Source organism: Lynx rufus, unplaced genomic scaffold, assembly GCF_022079265.1.
Source record: "Lynx rufus isolate CCGP_SWC_20201006 ecotype Redwood Valley unplaced genomic scaffold, mLynRuf1.p SCAF_8, whole genome shotgun sequence".
NCBI lineage: Eukaryota > Metazoa > Chordata > Mammalia > Carnivora > Felidae > Lynx > Lynx rufus.
The window spans coordinates 21,382,902-21,407,516 of NW_025814896.1; the positions used below are offsets into that span (position 1 = coordinate 21,382,902).

The window sequence follows — 24,615 nt, forward strand, 5'->3', positions numbered from 1 at the left end:
CATATTGAGGTGCGCCCAGGAGCTGCCCAAGCACGGTGATAGACAAAGTGCCTTACAGACCGGGCGTCACTACCAGGTCCAGGGCTGAGTGGGGAGCAGAACCCCTTGTTTCCTCATTGAACTTCCCATAGTAGCAGCCAGTGAGAAAGGGGAATGTGGTCAGGGTTGAGCCTTGGAGAACATGGATGGGGCTGACCGTCCAAAGACCCCTCAGTCAAAAGATGGTGGGTAGTAGGGAGGTTCAGCGAGAGTACCAAGTGGTTCCTTCATTGAACCATTCAATAAATATTTATTGAGGACCTACTACATGCCAGGCACAGCGACCTGATGGTGTCTGCCCTTAAAGATAGTATAGGCCAGTGGGGGAAGATGGTCCAATCTTGGGGGGAAAGTGAAGTCCAGAGTCAGAGAAGGTGTGGGTGCACCTGCTGAAGAGGAGCGGTGTGGGGGCCGGGGCCAGGCAGACCTCTCCCCCAGATCTGAGAACGGAAAAATCTTCGTCTTCTCAGAATCTCCGGGAATATGCTGCACCTCTGGAAAAGCAACTTGCCGATTTAGCTGTGGCCTCCAAGCCCCCGTCTCTCTCCTTGCCCTCAAACTCTCATGTACTGGACATTGGCACCTAGGAACAGGAAGTCCTGGGAGAGACAAGACAGGACAAGATGGTAAAAGCCTCCTCTGCTCCGAAAAGATGTATCTCCGCTTAAAGGGAGGCCCACGTCTGGGGAAACACAAGCTCTGGCAGAAACAGGTCAGTGCATAAATCGCGAACGTACCTCCATCCCCAAGGTCTCCATAAAGCACAGCTTTTGCCAGCCACCTTCTCTAAGGTGGCAATTTATCTGTCATTTCCCAAGCTGCTGCTTCCTGGCAGGCCTCATAAATGTCCTTTGTGTCACCTAAATTTTGCCTCCTTCGCGAATAACACAAAATTGTGCGCGGCTGGGATTTACTCTCCTACCTCCTGGTAACTTTCCATCGCCCGAAGGGGCGGGAACTCTGAACTCCAGGCGAAGTCCAATTCTCTCCCACAGTGATCCATCCCATGCCTTTGGAGGTCAAACAAATGACCTCAAAATTCTAATGAGCATGATAGCGTAGAATAAATCTTCTGATGATTTCCCACGTGCCATCCTGAGGCCAGCTGTGTGAATTGTCAGTTTTGACTTAAATAACGAGCTGTCTGACTCCTTGTAATCACTCAGCAGGAGTTGGATGTTGAGCATCTCTGGGCCCAAAAGGACTTTGGATATTGGTTTTTCCAAATATAGCAGTTGGTCAGTGTCTCAGTGTCCCTGACCACTCTGCTGCCCTTCACTCTCTTCAGTGACTGTTATTTGCTGGATATTGACGATGGACCAGATGCGATCTGGCATCTCCTTTACTGCTCACAGGGCTGCCGACCCAGTCGTCCCACCTTGCAGATGCTATTCTAGAAAGATAGCCTGAACCGTGGGCACAGACAGACCAGAACATGCTTGGACAGCATAGTGAAGAGGAGAGTGAACAATCAGACGTGTTCCTTGGTATCGAAATCGTTCAGTAGGTTATGGTCTCTGATGGATAGAACGGTATTTAACATGGGAGCGCCGGGGCGCCTGGGTGGCGCAGTCGGTTAAGCGTCCGACTTCAGCCAGGTCACGATCTCGCGGTCCGGGAGTTCGAGCCCCGCGTCAGGCTCTGGGCTGATGGCTCAGAGCCTGGAGCCTGTTTCCGATTCTGTGTCTCCCTCTCTCTCTGCCCCTCCCCCGTTCATGCTCTGTCTCTCTCTGTCCCAAAAATAAATAAACGTTGAAAAAAAAAAATTAAAAAAAAAAATTAAAAAAAAAAAATAACATGGGAGCGCCGAGGACTAGTTTGCAACAACAACAACAAAAAAGAAAAACAGCAAAGAAAGAAAAAGGGTCTGGGCACCAGGAGTGCAACTATCCCAAACAAACAAACGAACGCATTTTTGAAATACCTAGAGGGGCGCCTGGGTGGCTCAGTCGGTTAAGCGGCCGACTTCGGCTCAGGTCGTGATCTCGCGGTCCGCGAGTAACTGTGGGGGAGGGAGTATGGGGTGATGGTCTATGAGGGGGAGCACATCAAACCTATATTAATAATAACGTCCCTCCACTTAAGAATTTAGAAGAAATGTTCAAAGCTTACAAATGGCTTTCATAACCTGGGCTGTTGCCATGGCAGTGTTTTCAAAATGAGCCGGTCTTGAAGCTCCCCATGGTGGGAGGGGGTGGGAGGCAGTGGGGGCAACAGACCGTGTCAAATGCCTCTTGCCCCGGTAGGGGTACCACCTCTGAAGGACACGTCGATCACTGCACGGCATCTAGCCATGCCCGGGGCATCCCTCCCCAATCCAGGCCTTCTGAGCTGTAAGGCTGGGCTGGCTCCGACCCACTGAGCTATGGCCCCTGAACTTGGAAAACTAATCACCCCCCTGCCCCAAATCCTCAAAAGTCCACCTGAGCCCACTGACCTTGTGGATCTCGAGAACAGGGTCATAGAGCTGAATGCGCTTCAGCAGAGGGAGGGGGAAGCCTTCTGCCAACTTCTCTGGAGGTTGAGGCATAAGATTGAGAGAGATTTGTTAATAAACAACAATTGTAAGGTAAGTTCCTCTCTGCCAACTCTATACACGGTATATTCCCATGTAATTATCACCAAAGATTGTGAGGTAGATAAGACTATTATTTCCATTTCACCGATAAGGAAATTGAGGCACAGAGTGGCCAAGGAACCTGTGCGAGGTCAGAAACTGGCAGAGCTGGAATGTCAACCCAGGCAGGCTGCTATAGGAGCCTGAAATACCAGCCACGGTGCCGTATGGGAGGAGTGGCCGGGATGGGGCAGCACACGCTCATGCGAAGAAGCTAGTGGGCACCTGCTCTCTGCCCTCCGCCCCTGTCCTGCCCTCTGTTGCAGCCAAATGAAGCAGGTCCTTGTGGAAACAGTGTTTAGGGCTTTATGCCTTATTTTCTGATTAGGGAGTTGGCAACCGACTGGGAAATTCAGAGATGGGCCACCTCGTGCCCTCTGTATTAACTTCGTCCTCTGTCTTTTGCCTGCCATTTCGGGGTGTAGGGGGCACTTCTGTGGGCCCCTCCTTCTCTCTCAGGAGGAGGTTTCCTGTGCTCCAAAGAGCTGCCTCAGTGTCCAAATTTCGCTAGAGCCTTGGAGGGAGATGAGGCCACCTCCAATAGGCCCATCTCACAGACGGGCCGCTGAAGCTCAGAGGAGAAATGACTAGTCCAAGGTCACTCAACCTGCAGGAGAGCCCTGTTTCCCATCTCCAAGTCCAGCTCCTTTCCCCCCAAAGAGTATTGTCCTTGATTTGGAAAAATCCATAGTGATTCTTACCGTTGACCTGAGGGTAGAGGGTGTTGAGAATGTGGTAGTTGAGCAGCGCCTCCAACAGCTCCACCTGGTGGAGAACAGGAGAGATACAACTGTGACCACACGCGCCATTTTGCCTGGGCTCAGCTAATTCTCTACGTGCTGCCATGGCAAAAAAGACGGAAAAAAAGCAAATTTCAGATAGATGGCTACATCATGCTACTATTTTATGAGGTAAAACTATCTTGAGATGCACATTTACGTGCGTGCAGACGGATAGAAACATTTGAAAGATTACACACCCAACTGTCCTTCCTCAGAAAGAACATCAGGGTTTGGCTTAGCCTTATCTTTAGTATTAATTTTCTTACTTTTTTTTTTTTTTTTTTTACAATTTAATTTTTCCTTCACAGAATGTTTTCCTGAATGAATTTTTTTTTTTGGAAAAAATTTCAAAACGAAAGTTATGAAACCCAACTTTTAACATTCACCATGTGCCCGGTATAGGGCTCAGAGCATGACGTATACATCTGATTCAATCTTCACAATAACCATTTGGAGTTGATATTACTGCCCCCATTTCACAGACAGGAAAACCGAGACCCACAGAATGAAAGTGACTTTCAGAAACTGAGCAGCAGGGGCCACATTTGAACCTGAATTTATCTGATTCTATCATTGTTGCTTTCTACATCCTCTGTTCTGGTAAGATGACTTTTTGTGAATCTTTACATTTGACGGTTCACCTCATAGAACATTTTTAATTTTTTTAATGTTTATTTATTTTTGAGAGAGAGGGAGAGGGAGAGAGAGAAACAGAGCATGAGCAGGGGAGGAGCAGAGAGCGAGGGAGACAGAATGAGAAGCAGGCTCCGGGCTCTGAGCTGTCAGCACAGAGCCCGACGCGGGGCTCCAACCCGTGAACCATGAGATCATGACCTGAGCCAGAGTTGGTCGCTTAACCGACTGAATCACCCAGGCGCCCCACCTCGTGGAACACTTTTTCATGCCACGCACAGAAGCAATATTAGCGTGTCATTATTCCCTTCCTCCTTTGTTATGGAAAGAGGTCATCGTTTGGGGTCCTTGGGGGTAGCATCTCTCCCCACAGTTTATGTGCTTGTTTCTACTTGGTAAGTTCGTAAAGGAAGGTCTGGGCAGCAGAAGGCAGGGGGTGGCTGGCCAGAGGGGCCAGTGATGGCGGGATGGTGTTTGCAAGTTAAAGTCTATCCATCTCCTGCTTGGCCTGAGGAGGAACTGCCGTCATCCTGTCTTCCCTCTTGTCAGAGACTTTTCCCTGATTACTTCTTCCCATACTGATGTTCCCACGGTCTTTCTTCCTTCAATATGGGGCCATCCATTTCACTGTTTGTTCCTCCTTGTGGAATCACCTCTTGGGTTAGCCTGCCCCACAATCCATTCCTCTGGTTTTAATAACAGAGCTCCTATTTTCCCCCGGGGACCCCTCCTTTCCAGGCTCAGTCCGTACGGTTTGAGACCCCACATCCTGGCCCCAGGAGTCCAGATGAAACCCCTGTTTGGTCAATCGGCCTTGTCCAATTTTTAACCACAGTGAGTGTCTAAAGAACGGCCACGTGATTCAGATTAATCCAATGAGAGCTAGCACCCGATATCTTGTATTGGGATGTAACTGCTCCTTGGCCCTATGTTTCAAGTCTTCCAGAACTTCTACCCTTTTCTAGGGCAGAAAGCAGCTCTTCTAATGTTTCTATTTTATTTTTTTATATTTAAAAATTTTTATTTATTTATTTATTTATTTATTTGTTTTTGAGACAGAGAGAGACAGAGCATGAGCAGGAGAGGGGCAGAGAGAGAGGGAGACACAGAATCTGAAACAGGCTCCAGGCTCTGAGCGGTCAGCACAGAGCCCGACGCGGGGCTCGAACTCATGGACCGCGAGATCGTGACCTGACCCGAAGTCGGACGCTCAACCGACTGAGCCACCCAGGCGCCCCTAATTCTTCTATTTTCTACTGATGGGTGCCATAGCATTGCTTAGTAAATGCATGAAATTAACTAATACCTTAAACATTTCATCAATAAAAACAATAAGAACTTACATTGAATACTCCAACTTTAGATTCTTTCAGTTCCACTTGCACCCTGTAACAAATCCGAGAAGGCTCAGAGATGTGGTCATTGTGCCCATGGGAATTTCCACTCAATAATGCCCATTATGCCCATGGGGGTCCCCAGAAAGGAGGCACTGGCTTGAGAAGACACAGAGCCAAGGATGGGGTAAGGATGGGACTGAAAAAGATGATTAAATAACAAAACCCCCTTATTGTGATACCCCCTTATTGTGAAGGCTTGCAGAGGGGAGATGGGTCGTGTGGAGGAACTCAATCTTTATCTGATATTAGAAAGTCAACAGAGCTGATGTTTAAAATTCACAGGCTAAACAAAAGCAGTATTAGTTAATTCTTTATTTACTATTACTTTTTTAACGTTTATTCATTTTTGAGAGAGAGAGAAAGAGACGGAGTGTGAGCAGGGGAGGGGCGGAGAGACATACACACAGAATCTGAAGCAGGCTCCCGGCTCTGAGCTGTCAGCACAGAGTCGGACGTGGGGCTCGAACGCACAAACCACAGATCGTGACCTGAGTCGAAGCTGGGCGCTCAACCGACTGAGCCACCCAGGCGCCCCATTTTTAAAAAAATTTTTTTTCAAAAATTCTTTAGAAATGTGGAAGTAATGGGGATTAGGTGGGAAGGAAGTTTATGGAGGCAGGACCCATGGGGCAACAACTCATGTAAAATTTAAGTTTCCTTCCCCAGTCGTGGGCCCCAACGTTGAGCGGAGGCTCTGCTCACAGCCCCATCCCCAGCTACAGAGAATCAGCTAGAGGGTCCAGATGGACGAAGCCTAGTTGAGTGTCCCCATGTGGGCGGGAGGCTGACTTACTTTCCTGGCTTCAGGGCCCCAGTGATCTTGCTGGTGTTGAAGGTCAACATGGCAGACACATTGGTAGCCTGGGAATTCCAGTAGAAGAAAACAGGTTTTTATATGAGAAAGGTTGTCCCCTATGGGAAGGATACCTATTAGTACCAATTGTTTCCTTTAAACAAACAGCTGAGCAAGTTAAAGCAGGAACTTGTCCACTAGACTGTAGGCTCCTAGAAGGCTCATCACAGGTACTCGATAAATGTTTGAACTTGGACTTGAACATTTTTTACTTGAAATTGCTGACTATGAACGCGTTTAAACTGTGAACAGACTACCGCGAAAAGGTGTAGGGTGCCTGTCCCTGGATATCTCTAAAGGGATCGCTTTTAGCTATCTCAGGGCTAAGAATCAGCCCTAGTGGTGACAATAATAAAAAATAATAACGATAAAATTTTGTTTTAGTTTACAATATGTACAATGTATTAAATGTACAATCCATTAAACAACAAATTTGATAATTGTAACAATAATATCAAACTGCAGATACAGCATCTAGAAGCAATTACCCTTCCAGAAATCTGTGTGGTTGAGTTTCAGATCTGAAACAAGAGAGCAAAGTTCTCTATCCGGTGGGCAGGAACCCAAAAGGATTCAGAATCCCTTCTCTCTTGGACAGGAGAAAGGAGAGACCACTCTCAATATTTAACTCAGAGGGACTTTAATATAGGGAATTGGTTATGCAAGTGATGCAATTGACAAGAAGCCAAAAAAAAAAAAGTTAGAGGGGTGACTCAGAGACTAGCAAAGGCAGAAAGCTGCTTCTACCCCAGGACTAGAAGGACCGAAGGAGGAATTAGGGTTATGAAAGCCACCGCCGAGGAGAAATAGTCAATGCCTGAGTCTCTGTCCAGAATCAAAAGAGGAAGAAATATTCTGGCTTCTTCCTTCCTCCCACCTGTAGCCTCTTGATGGTACATTCCATTGGCTGACCTCGCCTGAAACCAGGGTTCAAGGGCGCCTGGGAAATGTCATCTTCAGGGGTCAGATATAGATGCAGAGTAAACAGGTCAAAAACCCCCTCCACCTTCCTTCTAACAATAGCCCAGTCTCACTTAGTGGGAGACACATACATTAAACAAACCTGCCAACAACTATATAAGTATCTTTATAATTGCTATGCAATGATAATAATAGGGTGTTTTAAGGAAAAAAAATGACAGGGGGCCTAAGGTGGGTCAAGGGTAAGGGGTAATCAAGAAAGGTCTCTCTGAGGAAGTGAGATTTGAGATCTGAAGGAATTAGCCAGGTGGTGAGTAGGGGGAAGAGCATGCAGAAAAAGGGAACAGCATTTGCAAAGGCTTTGAACCTTACCACACCAAGCCTGAACACAGGCTCCCTGACGGAGCTGGGCAGGAGCACAAAGCCTTCAATCTCCATCTGGGGGGTCAAGGACAGATTCCCAGGGCTGAGGTTCAGGAATGGGGCTGAGGCCATTGTTCCCTGGAGCTCCAAGTTCATGTTGGGGTACAGTCTGGCTAACTGGGGGGACAGAATGAGGAGATTATGCCAAGAGAAGGAAATATGCAAGTCTGCCAAGGGCGCCCCAAAGGGAGTCAGATAAAGCTGAGAATGTTTTTTGATTGATTTTATTTTCACAAAATAATGCTCTGTTCTTCTTTCTCTTAATGGGTCACCTGGAGATCTTTCCTGTCATCAGACATCTGGAGTCTGCATCATGTATCTTGTGGCTGTACTGGGTCCATTGTGCGTGGGTCTGTAACCGATCTAACCACAGTGAAAAGCAGGTGGTTTCCAAGGTTTCGCCATGATAACGATCACCCCTGTGTGTACCTTTGGCTATTTTGGGGAGGTGGGTGGAAGACGCTCCTAGAAGTGGAATTGCTGAGTCAAAGGGCAGGGATATTTTTCAAGCTCTTGACAGGTATTGTCAAACTGTCCTCCAGAAAGGTCGGGCCAATTTTCTCATGCCCCATCCCTCCTGGGGCGTGAGGCGAGGGACCTATTGCGTCTCGGGCCCTCCCTGCACTCGGGGAAACTGTGCACGCGGAGACCAGACCCCCCCCTCCGCCCTCCGTTTTTGAAATATGACCAGACTAGATGGCACAGTTTCACCAGTGCTCACGGTTTTCTGTTTAACTGGAATTTAATTGGGGGGCAAGACTTGTTCCTTTTTAGGGGAAAGAACAACAGTCCCTGTGAGCCTTTTTTGTTATGCAAATATAAAACCTGCATCCTACAGTAAAAGGGAGATATTTAGAAGGTTGGGGAGGTAAAAGGCTTTACTGAGAAGCTGGGCTGAGTTGCATCTGCCACGTCGTCGAGGCTGATGTAAGCAGGAAGTGGGAGGGGAAGAGTTTGCTCCTCTTTCTAGGGCTAAAAGGATGTTGGAGCCACCGAGGGCTCTCCAAATCTGACAACTTGGTAGCCTGATAAGCGGTTCTGGAGCTCAAGGGAGAGAAGGAGCCTATGGGGGGCACCTTATGGAAGGATGCGACCCAGGCACTGCAGGACCTTAAGTTTAAAAACTTTCCCATTATAACCCCCTCAGCCACCTGCAAGGCTTCTCCAAGGCCTGTTCAACACTCCTGACTGTCTGAGCTGTGTCTTGCGGGGGGCTGGGAAGGTGGGGGAGAGGACAGGTGGATTGCTGTCGGGTTAGATGAGACGCCACGCACAGTGAGGTTTAACCCCACGATGACAGAGTTGCGAGGATAGTCCCTGCAGCACTGATGTAGCGATGAGTGCAAACAACCCCCGGGTCCCTCAGGGGAGACGGGCTAAGCTACAGAAGTCCACCGGATGGATACCCAATGGAAACAAGAGTGAGGAAGCTCCTTATCTACCTCGACGGAATGATCTCCCAGGCCAGTAAGGCGAAAAAGGAAGGTACAAAATCACGTGTGTGGTACGTTTCTGTTTGTGTTGGGGCGCCTGGGTGGCGCAGTCGGTTAAGCGTCCGACTTCAGCCAGGTCACGATCTCGCGGTCCGTGAGTTCGAGCCCCGCGTCGGGCTCTGGGCTGATGGCTCAGAGCCTGGAGCCTGTTTCCGACTCTGTGACTCCCTCTCTCTCTGCCCTCCCCCGTTCATGCTCTGTCTCTCTCTGTCCCCAAAATAAATAAACGTTGAAAAAGGATATATACTGGGGGTGGGCACGGGGGGGTTCGGGGCCAGGAGCAGATGGGAAAATTTTCCACTCTAGAACCTTTTATGTGTTTTGAATGTGGAGCTATGAGAATTTAGTGTGGTTATAGACAAATTTCTTATTTACTGTGAGGGTGCCTGGTCCCTCACGTGCCCGCTGTAATTATTAATGTCATTAATAATGATGTTATTATTAATGATGTTATTAATTAGGGTGCATTTGGCAGGACGTGTTGGCATTCTTTGGGATTCTCAGATACCATCGGTAAAAGACCGGGCCACCTGTGGTCCCACGAGACATGGGGCTCCGGCGTCTGTCGCTTGGGCTTTGGAGAGAAGCCCCCAAGCCTCCAGAACGAAGCACCGCCCCCGCTGGGGGCTTCACTGCTGGCCTCGGTCAGCTGAGAGTAGCACCGAGGTTTTAGAGAAACCCCTGGAGGCTAGTGAGCCCGGCCTGCACCTGCCCAGGGCTGAGAGAAGGCTTACCCGGGGCGCGAAGGGGCGGAAGGACTTGGTGGTCAGGCGGATGGTAGAGCCAGAAGGAACCTGCAGCAAAGAGACACGGTTTTAGGGTCCTCCCGCTGGAGCTGAAGGTGTAAGAATAAGGAGGTGTGGTGGGGGAGGGGGGAGATGTTCAAGACGGTAGTTTCTTGACCGCCTGTGTTACTATGGCAACAGTCGCCGGGGTCCCCGCCGCTCTCCTTGGGACACAGGCGACATGCGGTGTCCCGAGTGAGGGTGCGATCTGCAGTCACAAAGATGTAGTAGGTACGGTTCCCGGCTTTGTTACTGTGTGGTCTCAGGCCATTCCCTTCACCTCTCTGAGCCTCAACTTCCTCATCTGTAGCATGGGGATAATAGTAGTCCCTGCTTATCAGGTCATTGTAAGGGCTAAATGGGACAGTGTGAACAATGCACCTAGCCCAAGGCCCAGCATAACTATTATAAAACACAGCTGTTCTGGGGCGCCTGGGTGGCGCAGTCGGTTAAGCGTCCGACTTCAGCCAGGTCACGATCTCGCGGTCCGTGAGTTCGAGCCCCGCGTCGGGCTCTGGGCTGATGGCTCAGAGCCTGGAGCCTGTTTCCGATTCTGTGTCTCCCTCTCTCTCTGCCCCTCCCCCGTTCATGCTCTGTCTCTCTCTGTCCCAAAAATAAATAAACGTTGAAAAAAAAAAAAACACAGCTATTCTGATCCGATCCACTAAAAAAAACGGACTGCACCACAGGCAGGGTGGGTTACTCAAATGTGATAACAGAAGTAAAAGGCCTGTGTGCATGTGTGAGAAATCAATGAAAAGACAAAGAGCCACTCCCTCCACCCGCCACACGGCCCCCATCTACCATCAGAGCCGGCTGGACCTTCCAGGCCGGCCCGCACTCTGTGCTTCCCTCATCATCCTGACGCTGTTCACGAGGCCTCAGTTTTACAAAAAGCGACGAGAAATAATTTTCTGAGACCCAGAAATACTAAAGAAACTTGAGAATTATTAAAGATGTCATCCATGGTAAAATTTAAGATTCCTGACAAAAAGTCCCATTTAAGACAAGTGTTTTAAAGGTAAGTCCTGGGAAGACTTTGCCTTTCTTTCTACCATGAATCACTAGATCACGGACCTTTTTCACTTTGGCTACAAGGAAGCTCCCAGAGAGATTTTTTATTAAAAAAAAATCAACTTAGGGGCACAGTGTTTTCTTTAATTGTACTTTACTTGTAACTTGGTCTTAATTTCCTATTCCATGTAATTATATGCATTTATCGGGGTATTTATTATCCTGCCTCATTTACTAAATTTTTTTCAGTTTTTTTTTTTTTAAACCTCCGCAACCAAGCATGAGAGAAAATATGAATTAGAACAACAGGTCTAGACTGGGGCAAAAGTAAAACACAGACAAGGAAGCCACAGTCTTTCACAGTTCTAAGGAGAAAGAATTTTGACTTGAGCTTTCTGGCGGCCAAAGAGAAAAGGGAAATTGTGCCAATTTGTATATTTCCTTGTCTTAATCTTGTTTCACGACAGCTTCCCATTTCACTGATGTAAATGGGGTAGAAAGGAAAGAAGGAAGAAGGACAGGTTACACTGTCACTCGTGAGTGCTATTCTGCCACCACCCTCACCATGTCATCTGTGATGGAGAAGTTCAGGTGCCCTGCCTCGTGATAAACCCGACTGGCTGTGTTGAAGACATAATCAGAGATGGCAAAGTAGACCATTCGGTTGTGGTCCTCAGGAAGACTCATGACAGGAGCAAGGAAGGTGACTGGGGAATAGCGATCGCGGTTAAAAATTTCACCCTGGAAAGAGAAACAGGATGCATTTGAACTTTTCAAAGTCCGTCTCAGAGCTGGACAGCTGAGCTAGGCAATCGCTCGCATAGACTGATGCGGGGGCACTGGCGAGAGTCACTGCCTGAAACTACCACGAAAGGCGTTTTCCTAAGGGTCCAGAATCCCTTAATGACAAGCTCCCCAGCTTTGGCATATTAACCCATAGTACCCTCTACACCACCGTCTACACCACCTAGCCGGGTTCTGATTGACCTCACCTGCATGGTGGTCAAGATGAAGGAAGGGAAGAGCGTGGGTTTCAAGGTCTAAGGGTTGTAAGATGCCTGTTGGAACTCTGGCTCTTGAAACCCTCCCCATCACTCCATATCGCCCTGCCCTCAACACAGTGGGCACCGCTGGGGAGATGGGGCCAGATCTGAAGCCGGAGAGACAGGAGGCCCCGCGTGAGGGCCGCCCCTGAGGGCATGCCACCCTGGGGCCCAGCCCCTCCTCTGGGCCTCTCACCTTAAACATCACGTCCAGCATTTGGGCTGTTGCCCGAGGGGCTTCCGTTAAACTGTAATCGATGCCAGCGAAACTGTCGATCTCTGTTGTGACTGTGAACCAGGAGAGGGGCGGAATCAGGAGCCAGGTGATGGGGGACCTGATTGACCCACACCCTTGTAACTTTCTTCATGGCTCCCTGCCCCTCTGCCTCCAGACCTTCTACCCAGCCCAGCCCCACAGCAAAGAGCTGCTTCTCCAAGAAAGAGATGGCATGGTTCTATTGTCCCACTGGTGGATTAGCCATGAAGAGGGTAGTATGCTCAGCCTGGGGCCCGAATGGGTTCCAGGGTTACACACACACACACGCGCGCACACGCACACACACACACACACGCGCGCGCACACGCGTGCGCACGGGGGAGGGGCAGAAGGAGAGAATCCCAAGCAGGCTCCGCCCTCAGCACAGAGCCCGATGCGGAGCTCAATCCCATGGCCCTGAGATCATGACCTAAGCCGAAATCCAGAGTCAGACACTCAACCAACTGAGCCACGCAGGCGCCCCTGCATGTGTATATTTATATTTGCATATACAAAAGAAAATTTGCATATACAAAACCTAAACAGAGGTTACCTCTTGGGAGAAAACTGGGGGAGAAAAGGGGACTTAGAATGATTACTTTCCACGTTTCTGTCCCGTTTAATGTTTTATGAGGTATGTATCTGCGCGAGTATCCCAGGGACGGGTGGGATGGCCTACCTGGCAGATTTTGGAGATACGGCTGTAGGTCAGAGGCCACCGATTTCTGGATCCTTTCGCAAATCTGCAAAACACGGGAGGAGAAGCCTGAGCGGGTCCCCCGGCTTTGGTCTGCCATCGTGCTAATCGCTTTAGTCACGGCCTTTCACGTATTTGCTCACTGACCAACGATTCTACAAAAATGTATCAGTGCTTACCATGTGCCATGCGTCAGGAAACAGAAACGATCAAAAACATGTAGGTCCCGTGTGGACCTCAATAGGGTCCAACTGGATCTTTCAAAGTAGTGCCCGGGGTTGGACATCTGAGCTGGGTGGTCCGTGACCCAGCCTGGTGGGGGGACGTCGGCCGGAGGCACTTCCTGAAATACTAGGGCGAAAGATACTTTCCTTTGGGAGGTGTTGGCCTCCCAGAATTTAGAATTGAATAGCAGAACTAGACCGTCGGGAATGTATGTTCCCAAACCAGTTTGCCGTACGTGCTCTTGTAATCGCTCAAATTACTTATTATGTAAACCCACGAAATGTGGCAGAGAAATCCAAAGATAAATGCCTTGGAAAGGTGAGCTGCTTAAAGAAAATGCTGAGAGAACCAAGAGACGTTCTTGGTGTGAACAGGAAAAAGCTTAGGAGGAAAAAAAGTCATAAAAATCTAGAAGGATTCTGCACTGGGATTGCTTTGCAAAGGTCTTCGAATTCTCATTGTGGTTAGAGAAATCTGAGCCGGAACTTGGGGCAGATCAATGTTTTATGCAAGAAAGACGAAGTTCATTGTCAATCAATCAAGAGACTATTTTCATTTTGTTTGTTTGTTTTAATGTTTTACTCAGTGTTTTGAGAGGGAGAAAACGTGAGCGGGGGAGAGGCAGAGAGAGAGGAGGACAGAGGATCCGAAGCGAGCTCTGTGCTGACAGCTCGGAGCCCGGAGCCTGTTTCGGATTCTGTGTCTCCCTCTCTCTGACCCTCCCCCGTTCATGCTCTGTCTCTCTCTGTCTCAAAGATAAATAAACGTTAAAAAAAAAATTAAAAAAAAAAAAAGAAGGATCCACGCATGTAGGAAGGAGAGGAACATGGCGGCGGGGTGGGCTCTGAGAGCATGGGGTGGGGCCCTGGCCTTGTGTGGGGGTTGCAGGTGCCTTCCTTCAAGAGGTGACATTTTAAGGGCAGGCTAAAGGGTGAGCAGACGTAAATCAGGCACAAGGTTGTGGGGAAGGAACTACGCTGGGGGCAGGGCAGGCAAGAGGTGAGATCGTAGCCTCCCTTTGTAGCTGGCTCAGTTTGGGGAGAGGAGCTTGGCATCAGGTTGCTGCCAAAAAGCAAAGAAAGGTGTGGTGAACAATAGTCATGGTTGATTTCACGGGAACAAGGAAACGCTGCTGGCCTCACTGGAGCCTGTCCCCTTCTTGTTTTTCCTTCAGACAAAGGCCCATCTTCCTAAAGGCCCCCCTGGATGCCCCACCCCCCGGAGGGGACCTGCACAATGGGGGGAGCGAAGGCCCTTGGGCCCTCAGGCCCAGACCTGTAGTAGGGCCTCCCAGGGAGGCGGGGTAAGGGTGTAGTATGTGAGCTGAGCAAACCTGGGTTCAAATCCTCTTCGGTCCCCCCGCTGGCTGTGTGACCTTTGAAGAATCTTTCCCTGCTTTCGAGTCCTCACACACAGGATCCAGTGACAAGGCCAATCCCTGTTTCCCAGGGATTTTGGGGGGACCAGGGAATGAGACAGTGCGTATATACGGCCCAGAGAGCAAACATGTAGAAAGTGCTTATTCTTTTTTTGTTGTTGTTGTTAATTTTTTTTTTTAGCGTTTATTTAATTTTGAGACAGAGAGAGACAGAGCATGAATGGGGGAGGGTCAGAGAGAGGGAGACACAGAATCCGAAGCAGGCTCCAGGCTCTGAGTCGTCAGCACAGGGCCCGACGCGGGGCTCGAACTCATGGACCGCGAGATCGTGACCTGAGCCGAAGTCGGCCGCTTAACCGACTGAGCCACCCGGGCGCCCCAGTAAGTGCTTATTCTTAACGCTGTTGGTCAGATACCATATCCCTTCCTGAGTGAGGAATTTGAAAGGCTTTTAGTTTTCCTGCAAGAAGGAGATTTCTGAAGACCCATAAAGGTCAGGGGTCAGGTGAGATCTCCATCTTTCACGAGACACCCAGCCCCTGTGAGGCCTTTGGTACAAGATGCTCCATGTTCTAGGAAGTTCGAAACCCAACCTACCTCCTCACTAGCAAGGTGACCACCGGGCAAGTTATTCTACCTCTCAGAGCCTCTTCTATCAAATGTAGAAAACAGCACCTTCTTCAAAGGTTGTGGTTGAGACTCAATGGCATATCAATAGTTCAGTGCTTAGCACACTACTTCTGGCCAAACCACAGGCTCAATAAATAGCTGCCATTGCTATAAATAAGAATAATTAGGGGCGCCTGTGTGGCTCAGTCAGTTAAGCGTCTTCAGCTCAGGTCATGATCTCACAGTCTGTGAGTTCGAGCCCCGCGTCGGGCTCTGTGCTGACAGCTTGGAGCCTGGATCCTGCTTCGGATTCTGTGTCTCCCTCTGTCTCTGCCCCTCCCCCACTCATGCTCTGTCTCTGTCTTGCCCTCTCTCAAAAATGAATAAATGTTTAAAAAAATTTAAAAAAAGAATAATTATACAGTGATATATTCGGTTCACATTATATTAACTGGTCAAAACAATAATTAATAAATTACCATGACAATTATTATATCAACGCTACTTGTAATATATTACTATATTATATAATATTACTAGTCATTATTTGCACCCACGCTGCGGAAGAATACTGTGCCCTATTCAGAAAGCCATGGCATCGTGGTAATGGGGCGCGCAAGAAGGAGGTTAGCATATGTCCCCAGCTCACCTACACCCCAGGACTCCAGAAAAAGGAAAGGAACAGAATCCAGTTTGCCATTCCCATCTGTGGGGTCTGTCTGCTATTCCCGCTTCAACCACCAGGGGGCACTCAAAACAAGACCAGGGGCACCTGGATGGCTCAGTTGGTTAAATGGCCAACTCTTGATTTCGGCTCAGGGCATGATCTCATAGTTCGTGGGTTCGAGCGTCGCATCGGGCTCCGCACTGACAATGCAGAACCTGCCTAGGATTCTCTCTGTCCCTCTCTCTCTCTGCCCCTCCTGTGCTCTCCTTCTTTCAAAATAAATAAATAAACTTATGAAACAAGACCAGACGTTGGACCGAGTGTGAGTGTGTGTGTGTGTGTGTGTGTGTATCTGTTTTCTTCTTTCCTCCCTCATTACGTTCTCCCTTCTCAAGCACAATCGTTGCTACAGACTCAGCTCCACATTCATAATGCCTCAGGAATTTTGGGGATGAAATGAGTGTTTAACGTGAAACCTTTTTTTTTTCAACGTTTATTTATTTTTGGGACAGAGAGAGACAGAGCATGAATGGGGGAGGGGCAGAGAGAGGGGGAGACACAGAATCGGAAACAGGCTCCAGGCTCTGAGCCATCAGCCCAGAGCCTGACGCGGGGCTCGAACTCACAGACCGCGAGATCGTGACCTGGCTGAAGTCGGACGCTTAACCGACTGCGCCACCCAGGCGCCCCGAAACCTCTTTGTTTTAGCCAGAGGTTTCAAAATTTGGAGATTTCACGTAATTTTTTTTTTTTTTTTAATGGGAAAAACCGACACTCTGTGGCTGCCTTCCCGTCCAAGGCAGGGGCTCGTGAACACCCGGTTCTCACGTTCCCCAAGTTTCCTGCCTGCTGTCTGCAGGCACCTAAGTGTTAATTTCCTTTTTGGCCTTATGGAGTGCAGGGCAGTGAGGGTGGGGAGGGGAGCACGCCCTGAGCAAGGTCAAGCAGAGAGAAGGGGAGGAGTCTCTGTTCGGTCCCTGCTGTTTTACCATTGGCTGAACTTCTTACCATTCTCTGCCTGACCACACCCACTTGGAGTCCAGAGACCCACATTTTGCCCCAGCCTGACTGCGCACTGGCTCCAAGTGATTTGTCCTTTCTGGGCCTTGGGCCTAAGTATGTCTGGGCCAGCCCTCCTGACCATCTAGGACCAGAACTCCGTGAGGAATTACACCTCACCCTTGCATGGCACGGCGGGATACCAGCCGCGTGGACATTCCTACCTTGTTTTCCAACGCTTTGCGTAACTTGGACTCAATCTGGTTGTCGAAGAGGTTCAACAGCCACCTGGGGAGAGGAGCACAAAGGATGGTCAGCTGTGTTCCGCCGAATGCAGGGGCAGTGAGGCAGCAGAGGGGCCAGGCCGGTCTCCAACGGAGCCCTCTCAACCCGTCTCGGTGCCCTGCTGTGTGACAGAATTCTGGACAGGATGGAAATCCAGAGTCCCCAACTCCCAGTACGTTCACTGATTCAGCGCATCTGGTCTCCCAGCCCCCTGCTGCACCCCGATCAGGTTCAGTAGATTTGGAGGAGAGGCTTGAGAATCCATATATTTCTAAACAAGGAAACTGAGACTCAAAGAGATGTACTCAAGCACTTGTATATTGTCCGCACCCTCTCCTTTGGCCAAAGGCCCTTGTGTTCTTCCAATAATCAGATTTCACTCCCTTGATGGTGGTCCCCACCAGCATTCCTGGCTTGAAACTACCTCTGTTCATCTCAGCAGGGTCCTCCAAGGAATGACCTCTAAGTGCCCGTGATGTGCCTGTGCATGATGTCTGGACACTTATGCTTATCAGAAGCCAGGCTTCGGGCTGGGTGGATCTCGGGCTGCACCCAGGGATCAAGTTGGCCAGGGTCCCGATGGTGACCTACCCCAAATCTCCCGACACGTCCACCTCCACATCTTGAATGTGGCTGCTGCAGCTGGTGGCACTGACGGTGGGCCTCCCAGAGAGCTCTCTGCCCAAGAGAAGGTTGACTGAAATGGTAATGCCCTTGACCTCCACATCAAGGGAGCCGTGTAGTTTCCTGGAGGAAATGAGAGAAGCAGTCATGGATTCCTAGACTAAGATCAGCCACCATCTGGGGGGAAAATAGGAAGCTCAATTCTTTTTTTTTTTTTTTAATTTTTTTTTCAACGTTTATTTATTTTTGGGACAGAGAGAGACAGAGCATGAACGGGGGAGGGGCAGAGAGAGAGGGAGACACAGAATCCGAAACAGGCTCCAGGCTCTGAGCCATCAGCCCAGAGCCCGACGCGGGGCTCGAACTCACGGACCGTGAGATCGTGACCTGGCTGAAGTCGGACGCTCAACCGACTGGGCCACCGAGGCGCCCCAGGAAGCTCAATTCTTACCCCAAAATAAATGGAGCTGGATCAAAACTCTAATTACAAAAATTATTACAAAGTAAAGATTTATTACAAATAAGACCACAAATGATCAGGAAGAAAGACTGGGTCTAGTTATTTATGGGAAGGAGTGGGCAAAAACCTTTCTAGGTAGGATCCAAGTCTCAAAAGCCATAAAGGAAATGGTTAATAAACTGGCCAGCATAGAAAATTAAAACTTCAGTGAACAAAAAAAACCTTCCGTATTCAAAGTAAAAAAAAAAAAAAATCGCATGGTGAGCCAGCCGAAGAGCTAATTTCCGTAACATATGAGCTAATTTCCTTAATACGCGAAGAACAGGCTTATACAAATTAATAAGGAAAGGACAAAACAATCCAAGAGAAGAAAAAAGGGATCAAAGATATCAAACAGGAAGTTCAATTGCAAATAAGCATATGAAAAGTTATTAAAAATGAAAATAAAATGATGCCAGTTTTTACCTATCAGATTGGTGAACGTTTTTGAAGCTTGTGAAGGTAACGGGTAAACAGAAGTCGCAGACACCGTGGTTGGGAGAGCATATCTGGAATATAGACTGGTGGCATCCATCCTAACACACGCCATCTTTGGCCTAGAGATTTTGTTTCTAGAACTTTACTCTGTGGCTCTTCCTGCCAAGTTACATGCGTGGGGCAGCTCACAGAAACATCATGGGTAATAGCAGAAGGTGATGAATAATCTAAATGTCAACTGGTGGGGCACAGGTTCAACAAGCCGTGGGCATCTATGCCATGCGTCCTTTAAAAAGAATGAGGGCTAATGTGGTCTCTCTATACAATGAAATAGTACTCATCAATAAAAAGGAAGAAAGCACTGGGACGCCTGGGGGGCTCAGTCGGTTGAGCGTCCAACTTCGGCTCAGATCACGGTCTCGCGGTCCGTGGGTTGGAGCCCCGTGTCAGGCTCTGTGCTGACAGCTCAGAGCCTGGAGCCTGCTTCGGGTTCTGTGTCTCCCTCTCTCTCTGCCCCTCCACCTCGTGTGCTATCTCTCTCTCTCTCAAAAGTATAAAAAAACATTAAAAACATTTTAAAAAAGGAATAAAGCACTGACGCATGCTATGTTGTGGACAAACCTCAAAAACATGATGATAATATATGCCAGATACAAAATGTCCCATGTCGATATCATTCCAATTGTATGAAATGTCCCCAGTAGGCAAACCATAGAGATCTAGTTCAGATTGGTGGTTGCCTGGGGCTGGGGGAGGAGGCAATGGGCCGTGACTGCTTAATGGGTCTGGAGTTTATCTCGTGGGGGGATGAAAACGTTCTGGAACTAGATGGAGGTGGTGGTGGCACAACGTTGTGAATGTACCAAATGTCACTGGATTGTTCACTTTAAAATGGTTACTTGTATGCTATGTGAATTTCACCTCAAAAAATATTACATTAAAAAAGGTAAAAAAAAAAAAAAAGAATGGGTAGATTTTCATATGCTCATACAGAAAGATCTTTGAGATCTTTAACTGAACAAAGCCAGGACAGAAGAGCACGGCTCGATTCCTTTCATGGAAGTGAAGAAATGTGACTTGTCGACGGAGCGTCTTTCTAAAGCCCCGCTGCCCAATAGAAATGTAATGTGAGTCCCGTAGGTAATCAAAACATTTCTAGTAGCCACATTTAAAAAAAAGGCAAAATGAAAGAGGTAAAATTAATTTTAACAGCATATATTACCATTTCAACATATAACAACATAAAAATCATTCATGGGATTTCTTATGTTCTTTCTTGTACCGAATCCTCAAATCTGGTGTTTCACACTTACAGCAGATCTCAACTGGTACCAGCCGCTTTTCTTTTCTTCTTCTTCTTTTTTAAAAGTTTACTTATTTATTTTGAGAGACAGAGACAGTGCGAGTGGGGGTGGGGCGGAGAGAGAGGGAGACAGAGAATCCCAAGCAGCCTCCTGGCCAGCGCAGAGCCCGGTGCGGGGCTCGAACTCACGAAACTGTGAGATCATGAGCTGAGTCAAAACCAAGAGTCAGATGCCCAACCGACAGAACTACCCAGGCGCCCTTGGCTGTTTTTCAGGTACTCTGGAAAGACACGTGTATGGGCTGAATTGTGTGTCCCCACCCCAAATTCAAATGTTGAACGCTTGAATCCCAGGACCTCGGAATGTGACTACATTTGAGACAGAGCCTTTGAAGAGGTGATGATATTAAAATGAAGCCATTAGGGGGATGCTTGACTGATTCAGTCCATGGAGCGTGCAGCTCTTGATCTAAGGGTTGTGACTTCCAGCCCCATGTTGGGTGTGGAGATTACTTAAAAAAATAAACTTAAAAAAAAAAAATGAGGCCATTAGGGTGGGCCCGAATCCGATGTGACTGGTGCGCTCATAGGAAAAGCACACACTGAAAAGAGGACACAGAGGGACACCCGGGGTGCCTGCACACAGAGGGACCACCATGTGAGGACACAGCCAGAGGGTCACCGTCTGCAAGCTAAGGAGAGAGGCCCCGGGAGAAAGTAGGCCTGCTGACACCTTGATCTTGGACTTCCGGCCTCCGGAAGGGTTGTTTAAGCACCTAGTCTGTGCTATTTCATTACAGCAGCCCAAGTAGACTCATCCACCTTCCATCCAAGGACCTTGGAGGTCGGAGAACAGTTCAAAGAGCCAGAGATTTGTGCCCCTGGGAGCTGCCCTTGACCAACAGCAAATAAGGAAGAAGGGGTCGTAATGGCTGAGTTGGGGTAACTCAGAGGTTTGCTCTGCCTGCATGGCTTCCAGAAGTCCCCAGGAGGGCTGAACTCCCATCAGCTGCCAGGCTGACTTCCTTCCCTCCCTGCCTCCCTTCTCCACCCCCGTGGACCGCTTCCTTCGGTCATTTCCCAGGTAAAGTACTTGCACTTGAATTCTTGCCTTGGGGTCTGCTCCTGGGGAAAGCAAACCGAAAAGAAACAGCATTCTCTCATTCAGCTCACCCATAACCCCACCAGGAAAGCTTAAGTCTTAACCAAGAGCCAGGGCTCAGGCCCCTGTGGGCTCCTTTCATCATCCTTTCTGATGAGCCGGGAATACCTTGGGCCCAAGAAGGATGGGAGAAAGACCAAGGCCAACGTCCCAAGAGCCTGGGAGCAGAGTCTACTTACACGAAAGATTTGCGCACCTTCCATTCGCTCTGGACTCTGATGAAGGAGTCAGAGATGGTGAAACTCAGGCCCTGGCCGGGAAGGGGTGTCAGAGTGGAGCCAGGCAGCTCACAGCTGTGGATCTGCAGGCTGAGGAGAGAGAGGCATGGAGTGCCACGTCAGCCCCAGCTTGGGTCCCTCCTCAGCAGGGCTCTTGCTCCGACCTCCACCACCCCCTACCCCCACCCCACGGGGACTTGGCGGGCAGAGCCTGCTTCGGGCAGGCGTGTGGCTCCCCCTGACTGTGCGGCCATGCTAAGCGCGTTCCATCCCTTATGTCACTTAGGCCTCTCAAAGGGGACAGCACTGTCCTCGTTCCCTTGTTACAGAGGGGGAAATAGAACCTCTTGAAAGGGCCGCACTTGCCCGAAGTCACGCAGCTGGGATCAGAGCCCATGAATCTCGTGGTCCTGGGTAGGATCTGGAATTGGGCCCACAGGCACGCCCCTTTGCGTTTTGCAGCTCCCTTGACAGATCCGGGTTGAGGGATCGGATCCAGGGAAGGCTGGGGCCAGCCTCGAGAAAAGACACAGAGTGCTGGGAGAAGCAAACCAAGACGACACATATCGTGGGGCCGTCAGTGGGAAAACAATGGTCGTTTCATTTTATTTGCCCGGCACATAGTAGGTGCTCAATAAATGTTTGCTGATGGACTGAATAAAAGAAAGAAAGAATGAAGCCATCAGTGGTAGCGGGCAGGGAGGGGGTGATGAGCTGTGACTGGATTGCCCTCCTCCATTGGCTGTGCCTCAACAAGCATCTCATGCCCTTTTTTGGCATCAGCTGCTCATGTCTAACGATCGTCTGAAGGCTCAGCTCCAATGCCGGCTCCTCTGGGAAGCCTTCCTTGACTCCCCCGGATGTACAACCCTCAGCTCTAAGAGCTGGGCTAATGTCTTTAAAGTTTAAGGTCTATCTTCCCTTCCAGACTACATCCAGGGGCCAGACTGGAGCCTAGATTATCACAGTGTCATCCCCATTTTATAGATAAGGGAACTGAGGCTCAGGTCACACAGCTGGTGGGTCTTCTTTGATATTTATTGGATGAATGATAGAATGGGGGAACCCAACTCCTCCCCAGGACCTCTCTCTGAATGCTGCAATGAACTCTCCCACTGCTGCCCCAGGGAGGTCCTGGGGTTCTCCTTCCCCTGCTGACCCCCACCCCTCCCTACCCTCTCAGGGCCCCGGCAGAAGGAAGGCCCCACCTATGGAACTCGTAGTGCCCACGGCCAAAGGGCTTGATCTTGAAGTCCCCGGTGAAGTCAGGCAGCGTGATTCTGAGCAGTTCCTCCCGCAGGGTCACCAATCCCTCGTGGGCCACTGTGGACAGGAAAATGCTATGAGTCAGCCTGGCCTGCCTGCCTGCCTCCCCTCTAATCCCTTCAGTGGCTCCCACCTGCTCTAGGGAGACAGGCCGACTTCCTTGTAAGTATAATGACAGTTACGGAACCTTGAGCCCCTGTTGCGTACCACGTGACTTCAGGAAACAGGAGCATCACCCCATTTCACGTGGTGCTGTTACGTCGGTGCCCAGCTGATGGGTGAGGAAACAGTGTCTTTGTCAGCAACCCCACCCAGGGAGGAGTGCTGTGGGTGTGGGTGGGTGGTCCTCTGTCCTGTCCTTCCCGGCATCTAGCCTGTGCTAGATGTAAAGACTTAGGGACGGAATCCCAGCATTGATGTCTTTCTAGCAGGCTGACCTTGAGCAAGCCTTCAGCCTTCACTTTCTCCACGGCAATGGTAACAGAACTCTCTTCTCGGAGCTGGCATGAGGATTACAGGAGATCCTTGCAGAGCAAAGAGGGGCCGGGGGCAGATAACAAGCACTCCTAGCTTGGGGTGTGTGCACATAGCAGGTGCTCAGGAAAGGCCCCGGAGCAGCAAAGTAGGGTTTATGTTATAAAAATATGGAAAGGACCAAAATGTCCAACTCTAGACGATTGGCTTAAGTAAACACGATACATTCACACAGCGGAAAGGAACCAAAGGCAAATTTTGCCTGACTTAGGGTTTCAAAACACACAGCATTTACTAGGCCCCTTTGTTCAGGTACATGAGGGACCCAGGGTTCTGTCCCCAAGGACGGCATGTGTGCACAGAGGACCAGTGGTCTTCCCTTTTTCCAGCTGCACTCCTGTCTCTAGTGAGTGCGTGTGCCAGGCCTTCTGCCAGAACGCTACCCCTCGTCCCTGGTTAATTCCCACTCACCTTTTGTGCCCCCCCTAACCTCCCCCAAGAAGCCTTCCCTGATTTCCTTTTCTCGTCTCCCAACAGCCCTGCCTGAGGGAACATTGTCACCCCATTTAACAGAAAAGGCAATTGAGGCTCCATGAATGTGAGGACAGCCGTGCGGTGACTGGGGGGACTGGTGTATAAATACCTCAGCACCCTGGCCCTTGGATGGGTTAATTTTGACGCTTGGCTTCAGCAAAGCAGTCCTACTTCTCATTCTTTTAAGAGTGAGCTATGACATAGATACAAGGCATTGCCGGGTGATTCTTAAATGTTCGTATACGCGTGTAACCGCCACCCAGAGCACATTCCCAGCACCCGGCGGGCTCCCTCCCGTCCCCTCCGGGTCACTGTCTTTCTCTGGAGGCAACCGCCATTCTGACTTCTGGATTTAAGACAGCGGTTTCCAAGCTCTACCAAGAACTTTCCAGGGGACTCGTCCCAGTCACCTCTCCTGTCCTTACACACCTCTCCTGTCCCCCGGCTGCCTTCCCTTTCTCATCTCATGTTCCCACTCTCCTGTGCTGTTTCCTGGCATCCTCCCCCAAATCAACTGCTTGCTCTAAATCCTTATCCCTGTTGGCCAGTGGGGAGACCCCTGGCTCGGACAAATAACGTGCCCGAGTGGCACAGCAGGAGGGTGACAAGGCCTGACCTCGGCTCGCCGCCCCGAGGGAGAGCACCCCGTTGGTGTCCTCCACTGTTCCCAGAGCAGCCTGGTGCCCAGCGGGTCCCCAGTCCAGCCAACAGCAGCAGCTTCTTACCGTACTCTAGTCCCTTGTCAGTGATCCTGGCGACCAGGCCGGGGTTGGCACCCAGGGCCTCAGGGGAGGATGTAAGCAGCAACCTCAGCAGTAGAGAGGGCAGGGCCCCGGCCAAGGCCCTCATCCTGGATTCCCAGTGGAGTGGCCCAGGCCGGGTCCGGCTCCCATATAGCAGGAGGGCTGGGGCAGGGGTGGCTCCCGAGTGGGGGCGGGTTCCTGGGATCCGGTTCGGGGCAACGGGAATGGGAGGTACAGA

At 49.7% G+C, this 24,615-nt stretch overlaps 1 protein-coding gene across 1 annotated transcript; it reads right to left on the minus strand.

The window, feature by feature from the left end:
* Positions 1 to 593: 593 nt before the first annotated feature.
* Positions 594 to 24,483, minus strand: LOC124504204 (lipopolysaccharide-binding protein-like). The gene is made up of 15 exons (XM_047069580.1): positions 24,360 to 24,483; positions 22,569 to 22,683; positions 21,322 to 21,450; positions 17,708 to 17,863; positions 17,056 to 17,119; positions 12,936 to 12,999; positions 12,197 to 12,288; positions 11,522 to 11,698; positions 9,893 to 9,952; positions 7,615 to 7,782; positions 6,262 to 6,329; positions 5,415 to 5,457; positions 3,358 to 3,421; positions 2,477 to 2,553; positions 594 to 638 (listed from the first exon to the last, which is right to left on the minus strand). The coding sequence occupies exons 1-15, from the start codon at positions 24,481 to 24,483 to the stop codon at positions 594 to 596; spliced, it is 1,446 nt and encodes a 481-aa protein (XP_046925536.1).
* Between the last annotated feature and the right edge of the window lie 132 nt (positions 24,484 to 24,615).

Excerpts from the sequence above, each read along its gene's own strand:
- LOC124504204 (XM_047069580.1), bottom strand. The coding sequence starts at position 24,483 with ATGAGGGCCTTGGCCGGGGCCCTGCCCTCTCTACTGCTGAGGTTGCTG. Across the intron at positions 6,330-7,614 it reads CTGTGTTCAGGCTTGGTGTG|GCTACCAATGTGTCTGCCAT; the intron begins GTAAGGTTCAAA and ends TGGAATTCCCAG. Across the intron at positions 639-2,476 it reads CTGTTCTCGAGATCCACAAG|GACTTCCTGTTCCTAGGTGC; the intron begins GTCAGTGGGCTC and ends TGTCTCTCCCAG.